General features: G+C 41.2%; 1 protein-coding gene across 1 annotated transcript; it reads right to left on the bottom strand.

Moving 5' to 3' along the window:
- Window positions 1-212: 212 nt before the first annotated feature.
- LOC140810424 (cytochrome P450 78A7) lies at window positions 213-2351 on the bottom strand. Its single transcript, XM_073168288.1, is given in 3 exon segments — window positions 213-1162; window positions 1282-2216; window positions 2219-2351. Coding segments are annotated over 3 exon segments (1611 nt in total). The 5' UTR covers window positions 2262-2351; the 3' UTR covers window positions 213-529.
- Between the last annotated feature and the right edge of the window lie 5912 nt (window positions 2352-8263).

Raw genomic sequence — 8263 nt, 5'->3', positions numbered from 1 at the left:
AAAAGGAAACCAAGACAACAAAGGCATAATAGAAGTAAAAAAATCTACGAAGTGGAGATATGTCGACTCCAGAATTGCTTACTACCTATCCACGACCATCATTCATAAATGTAAATGTTTCCTCGACGAAATATACATTCCAAAAACGGCGCTGGTGTCGTCAATACTTGCCTTCCGGACAACACAAAACACAAGTTAGGTCGACAACAAAAAAGATTGAACTTAGATTTCATCATGAATGAGATCCGAATACATTCGAAGGCTCTCTTAAGGCAAAACAAGATCAAAATTGAGAGCCACCATATCCAATCTTGTATATGCCCCTACTATATAGGCTAGCTAGCACAAAGGCCAAATCTTACCATTTAACTTGCTAGACTAGGACACCCTTTCCCTACAATATCTTCCCACCAAATGATCAAATTCAAAAACTCACACCAACCCAGACAAAAAATATCCAGACGCAAGAAAAGGACATCACAACAAATACATAATATATATAAAAAAAAAAACACTTCTTCCTTTTTCCTTAATTTGATGGAACATTCCTTTTCTTGGCAACAGCGGACAAAGGATACTTCATTTCACACGACAGCTTCAGCACCTCACCTAAGTCCACCGGATTGGACCTCTCCGCCGCCCACTCGAATTGCTGCACCAGCTTCGCCACCCACAGCGTCACCGTCGTTAGCCCCAAGTTCTTCCCTGGACACACCCTCCTCCCGGCCCCGAAAGGGGCAAGCCTCAGATCACCGCCGCGGACGTCGATGTCGGCGCCACCCATTTCCGGTACGAACCTCTCCGGCTTGAATTGGAGAGGGTTCTCGAACACGGTGGAGTCGTGAGTTATAGCCCACATGTTGACCATGGCGGTGGTGTTGGCGGGGATCACCATGCCGTTGGAGAGGTGCACGTCCGACGTGGAGAGACGGGCCCAGGAAAGCAGCGGCCCCGGGGGGTGAATCCTTAACGCCTCCTTCACCACCGCCTGAAGATACGGCAGCGCAGCCAGGTTTGCATCCGTTAACCCACAACGTTTACAACGTTCGGCGTCGTCAAGTTCATCCCGCAGCTTCTGTTGTACCTCAGGGTGCAACACAAGTTCTGCCATTATCCACTCAGTCAACAAAGCTGTCGTATCCGTTCCTCTGAAAATCATTTCCTGTATACGTATAAAACAGAACATATTTAACAATTATTACTCCAAAAACCATCCAAAACGTAAACATGCATGAATCAATAGCAATATTAACTCAATTATTAATGGATAAAGAAACGTACCCACAAAACGGCTATCATGTCATCTTCCCCAAGCTTCTCATTACCATCCAAAGATAGCAAAATATCGACGAAATCAGCAGTATCAGTAACATCTTTAGACTGAGATTTTAATGCATGTTCTTCAATAATGCCTTTCACAAGTTTCCTGACGCAGGGCACGAGGGCTTCGCAGCGCGCGACGATTCGTAGAGGGTCGTATACATTCGAGAGCCAAGGAAGATGATCAGACCAATTGAAAGCGCCCAATAACTCAAACCCTTCTCTCACCATTCTTTTGAGCTCCCTCAACTCTTCGGTATCCCGCGTAAAGTCGTAACGCTTACCGAAAACACTGCCCATTATGTTGTTCAACGCGGCAGCCTGCAAATGCTTCCTCAAACATACACTGCCGTTTAGGGTTTGCTCGGTGGCAATATTTTCCAACATCGTGGCACAATCGAGTTGGCGGCCGGGTTCATGCGCCGCAATCCTCCGTGGAGCGAAGAGGTGGGAGGAGGCGATGCGGCGGAGGAGACGCCAATAAGTGCCGTTGGGAGCGAAACCGATGGCCCTACTGAACATGAGGCTCCGAGCTGACTGCTTGATCGGACGATCTGCGAAGTGGGGAGAGGTCAATATTTCTTTGGCTACAGCAGGGTCGGAAGCCACCACAACCGGCGTCGAGCCGAGGCTGAAAGCCATAAGATTCTTAGCTTCACAAGCTGAAGCCATGGCAGCTAAAGAACGGTGAGCCAACCCCCGGCTTAGAGTGAATAAGCTCCCGAAGACCGGAAGCCCTCGCGGCCCGGGAATCGGGGCGGCGCCATATCTGTTCCTTCCATTCTTCCAAGCTACTCCACCGGGAGTAAAGGCCCACGTAAGAACACACAGAGACAGAAAACACAGAGCAATATAACATATGAGAGACTGATCAAGAAGGGCTTCCGAGCCAATAAAGTAGGAAGAGCGTAAATCCACCAGCTGGAATCTTCGATAGCCATCGTAAAATCCTTGATATAGCCCGAAGAAGAAGATAACGAGCGTACGAAGTGCGAAAACTAAGGACAAAGGGCGTAGTAGGAAACCGGTGAGTTTTTATAGAAGCTGAAAGGGCCACTATATATATAGGGAAATTTCGAAATAAGCTTAAAATGGTCGATAGGAAATCCCTTAATTTTTTGTTTCCTTTAATCGTTTTTGGAAAAAAAACAAAGTGAATGATTGTATTCCCGTTTTATCTTAGATCTAATTGTGTTGCATAGTTATAAGATACGATTACAAGTCATCCATGTGCATTAAAATTACTATATTTTATAAATGAAATGATTAAGACAGAAATAATAAAAAGAACGATTAATTGTTGTAGAAATATAATGTATAATGATAAAATAATATTATTGATGCGATCCGGATGAAATGGGTGAGCTGGGTCGGGTGCTCCACCGAATCGAATCAATAATTTATAATGAAGGAAACTGAGCAAGGACTATATCTGTGATGAAGATATATCTCTGCAATATGACCTCAGCTGTAACATGTAAACAAGAAAAGGAACTCGTGAATGGGCGCCGGAGGAGTGTCCGGCGTGACCACTCCGATGCTTCAGTCCGCAGAGTACTCAAGCAATAAAACCAATGTAGCCAAGTGATGGCTATGATATTGGTGTGAATGAATGAATATAAATGTAAAGAGAGAACCTGATATTTATAGTAGAAAAAGTAATGATGATCTCGTTCTCCGTGCTACCTACTAATTATAGTAGGGCGGCTGACTGTACCCTATATCCTGATATGTCAATTCATATACTAGTCACATCCCGTCTATCTGATTTTGTCAACCCATCGGCCTGGTGTCAGAGATAGGGCAGTCACCCACACCCTATTCTGCTAGTATACTTGAGTGCGGTGCTCATATCGAGGTGGCCCGGGTAGAAAGTTCCCGGGAGATTACAAGAGCCCGGGCCTATGACTGCCCGGAGAGTAGAGCATGGGCCTTCACCTGTCCGGCTCCAGAAGAATCCATCTGCAGACTCACTCGGTTTTGGGAATCCATTTGATATTCCGGGTCATCCATGACCCGGGCTCTTACAAGGGTATCATCACACATCCCTTAAATAGTCGGGCTAGAGTCATACTCGCTGTCCCAATCAGTCATGCTTGGATTCCCAAAGAGATAATCAATCTTGTTCTATAAAAGCATCGGGGCTTCATGTCTCCTAGAAATGAGATGAAATGCCGGAGTCTCGTATCTCATGGACTTGAGATAAGATGTCGGAGTCTCGTGTCTCACGGACTTGAGATAAGATGCCAGAGTCTCGTGTCTCATGGACTTTAAAATAGATTGTCGGAGCCTCATATCTCCCGGACTTAGGAATGGTCGAGTTGCGGAGCCCCGAGACAGGTTTGAGAACCCTGGGCTTCTAAATAACCAAGATGAGGAGCCTTGGGCCGGGGAGCATGTCCCAGGACTTGGGAGTGGTCGAGGTGCGGAGCTCCGAGCCAGATTTGAGAACCATGAGCTTCTAAATAACCAAGATGCGGAGCCTTGGGCCGGGGAGCATGTCCCAGGACTTGGGAGTGGTCGAGGTGCGGAGCCCCGAGCCAGGTTTGAGAACCCTGGGCTTCTAAATAACCAAGGTGCGGAGCCTTGGCCTTCATAAATGATCGAGGTACGGAGCCTCGAGCCAGGGTACGGATCCCTGGGCTTAATAGATAACCAGGGTGCGGAGCCCTGGCCTTCATAAATGGTCGAGGTATGGAGCCCCGAGCCAGGGTACGGATCCCTGGACTTAATAGATAACCAGGGTGCGGAGCCCTGGCCTTCATAAATGGTCGAGGTACGGAGCCCCGAGCCAGGGTACGGATCCCTGGGCTTAATAGATAAACAGGGTGCGGAGCCCTGGTCTTCATAAATGGTCGAGGTACGGATCCCCGAGCCAGGGTACGGATCCCTGGGCTTAATAGATAACCAGGGTGCGGAGCCCTGGCCTTCATAAATGGTCGAGGTACGGAGCCCCGAGCCAGGGTACGGATCCCTGGACTTAATAGATAACCAGGGTGCGGAGCCCTGGCCTTCATAAATGGTCGAGGTACGGAGCCCCGAGCCAGGGTACGGATCCCTGGACTTAATAGATAACCAGGGTGCGGAGCCTGGACCTTCATAAATGGTCGAGGTACGGAGTCCCGAGCCAGGGTACGGATCCCTGGACTTAAAATAGGATGTCGGGGCCTCATACCTCCCGGACTTAAGATATAGTGTCGGGGCCTCGTGTCTCCCGGACTTTCAAGATTTTGCTTCTCCTGCTATATTAGTTTAAAACCAAATTACTAACCTGGAAATATTGAATCCAAATTCATTTTCGGTAGAGTGGAACTTCTCTGGTTGAGCTAAATTAGGTGACTAATATAGCTGTATGCTAATGAGTGCATAGAAAATGTTCTTCCATGCCAATCCGGGATAGCTGCTGAGCTTTGAGCCCGTATAAAACCCACATAAAATCTGAGTGCCGAGCTGGTCGGACTTGAGTTCTGAATGGAAACCATATCTACGTCTTGAACTCACTTTCCCATAGACGGCGCCAATGATGCGATCCGGGCGAAATGGGTGAGCGGGGTCGGGTGCTCCACCGGATCGAATCAATAATTTATAATGAAGGAAACTGAGCAAGGACTATATTTGTGATGAAGATATATCTCTGCAATATGACCTCAGCTGTAACCTGTAAACAAGGAAAGGAACTCGTGAATGGGCGCCGGAGGGGTGTCCGGCGTGACCACTCCGATGCTTAAGTCAGCAGAGTACTCAAGCAATAAAACCAATGTAGCCAAGTGATGGCTGTGATATTGGTGTGAATGAATGAATATAAATGTAAAGAGAGAACCTGATATTTATAGTAGAAAAAGTAATGATGACCTCGTTCTCCGTGCTACCTACCAATTATAGTAGAGCGGCTGACTGTACCCTATATCCTAATACGTCAATTCATATACTAGTGACATCCCGTCTATCTGATTTTGTCAACCCATCGGCCTGGTGTCAGAGATAGGGCAGTCACCCACACCCTATTCTGCTAGTATACTCGAGTGCGGTGCTCATATCGAGGTGGCCCGGGTAGAAAGTTCCCGGGAGATTACAAGAGACCGGGCCTATGACTGCCCGGAGAGTAGAGCATGGGCTTTCTCCTGCCCGGCTCCAGAAGAATCCATCTGCAGACTCACTCGGTTTTGGGAATCCATTTGATATTCCGGGTCATCCATGACCCGGGCTCTTACAGGGGTATCAATTATGTTTGATATGATGGTTAAGAATGAGATAATTAATCATTTTTTGATTAATTGACAAAATTATCCTTCTATTTTTTCGTCGTCGGTTGTGGCGGCGATCAGAGGCGAAGATCGGCGGTTGTCGATCGGAAGCGGCGGCGGTCGATCGAAAGCGGCGTGCGGAGGTCAGTGGCTGACGGTGGACGGTCGGAAACGGCGGCGGTTGGCGGTGGCCGGCGCGAGGGTTGTCGGTGGGCGGTCGATGGAAGGAAGTGGTGGTGAGTTTGGATTTAGGAGAAGGGTAAAATTGGAAAAATAAGATGATTAAGAGTGAGATAAATAATCTTAGGGTATGAGGAGGTATTATTTTAATCTACCTAATATAACTTAGTCATTTATATGAGGGATTGGCTTGATTAAATAAAAAACGTACCAAACAAGTGATTATGTTGATTAAAAAAAATAAACATACCTAATCTTCCAAACCAAACGCAGCGTAAAAGTTTAATATTCTCTTAGTCACATATTTTTGTATCTTATATTTATATTTATATTTATACTATTTTTATATTATTAAAGATTTTAGTCATGTATTTTTTTTTCACATTATTATAAAAAAACTGAACATATGAATCTCAAATCAATGTTCTCTTAGTCATTATTCAAGGATACAAGACATATGATGTTACAAATATTTTTGGTTAATATCCTGATAATATCACACAGGGTTATATTTGGGTATTGTCAAAAATTTGTGAGACGGTCTCACGAGTCGTATTTTGTGAGACGAATCTTTTATTTAGGTTATCAATGAAAAAAATATCACTTTTTATGTTATGAATATTACTTTTTATTGTTAATATCGGTAGGATTGACCCGTTTCACAGATAAAGATTCGTGAGACTGTCTCACAAGAGACTTATTCTTTGATATTATATGTTCATTTTTGTATAGATTTGGTGAAAGTTCGATTGTACGTATCTAGAATACATTCTTATGATATATTTGAATTTAAGATTTTGATAAGGATCAAACATAATCAAGGGTTAGCAGGAATCGTCAATTATGTTTTTAGGGTGGCTACATTTTATGTTTAAAAGTCGAGCACTCAATATATTTCCTCTAGAGTAGGTCTCATGTGAGATCGTCTCACGGATCTCAATCTGTGAGACGGGTCAACCCTACTCATATTCACCATAAAAAGTAGTACTCTTAGCATAAAAAGCAATACTATTTCATGGATTACCCATATAAAGATCCGTCTCACAAAATTTGACCCGTGAGACCGTCTCACACAAGTTTTTGCCTTTCCTCTATTATGTTATTCTTTTAGTCACTTAAACTTTTTATCTTTATTTAAAAAACAATAATATCACCAACAATTATAAAAATTAAATAAATAAAACTAAAATTTAGTATGTTGATATCATGAAATTATTATATTGATGTTCTCTGACTTTAATTAGAGCACATTTAATTACAATTTCATTATTGTTTTTAAAAAATATATATATTTGTTTGAAAATTTGATTTAGTGAATAAATATATATTTTTAAGTAGCTTGAAGTGTCAAATTAATTATAATATTTTTGTAAAATAGGGTATGATCTTTTGAAATTAGTTTATATAAATGTTATCTATAATACGACACGTTTATTTGTGTCTTTTACACGTGCATGGTCTTCGATTCAATTAATCAAACTCCAGTTTTGTATCTTAGGAAGATGATTTCCACTTTAACCTGTTTGAAAATTCGATACTAGACTTGAATAAAGGAGGGTATGGAGAGATTTTTTGTACTCGATTATTTCAAGAAGGGACAAATAATTTGTTACACTTGATGCTCAAAATCGTGTTATAACTCAAACAAGTTTCATTTTAACGAATTATTATAAATTAAACGTACTAAACACCATACCTAAATAAAATACAATAAATGTATATTGAAAACTTTATATTCATCTATGTTTTAAAAAAAAATCGACAATAAATTATATGTCAATATGACAAATGATTAAAACAATTTATATATATAAGAAATGTTAATTCTAATAAACTTTTGATGAATGATGATAGTTTGGTGAAATGAATAAAATTATTATTATATATCTAATATTATTTTCGTAAGATAATGGTGTTGAGATGAATTATTTATATTTTTTTTTATTTCTTCTGGGATGTTTAGTTTGATAATATTTTTTTATCTTTAATTTTTTCTCTTGATCATAATTTGGTAAATATGCATAGTTTCATCGAAATAATTAAAATTTGAAAATATAATTGTAGGCTGTAATATGATACTTGATTCGACTAGTATGAAGATGATGATAGATATAATAAATGGAAATGAATAAAAAGATATGAAATCTCACCCAAATTCAAACTCATTGTTATCCTTACTCTTACATGCTTAAAAGAACCTCATCGAGGGGACATGTTATCAAGAAATTAAAAGGACAGATATATGAAACATTAACTATCAATATTAATTTTTTTTCCCTCTGTGCAGTGAGATCCAACTTTGGAGCATGCTGCGTATACTCAGATATCGTTTTAGATGGAAAGCACCCTAATTATTTCTATGGCTAATTTTAAATTCATAAATTTTGATGGTTTTATTTTCCTTTTCATCCAAATAGTAAATATATCTTTATTATTTATACTCTAATAATAATAATAATAATAATATTTATATTTAATATTATTATATAAAGAATCTCTCTAATACTAATTAAAATTGG

Source organism: Primulina eburnea, chromosome 1 (assembly GCF_022965805.1).
Source record: "Primulina eburnea isolate SZY01 chromosome 1, ASM2296580v1, whole genome shotgun sequence".
Taxonomy (NCBI): domain Eukaryota; kingdom Viridiplantae; phylum Streptophyta; class Magnoliopsida; order Lamiales; family Gesneriaceae; genus Primulina; species Primulina eburnea.
The sequence above is the reverse complement of the archived record's forward strand: the minus strand, read 5'-3'. Positions and strand labels throughout refer to the sequence as shown.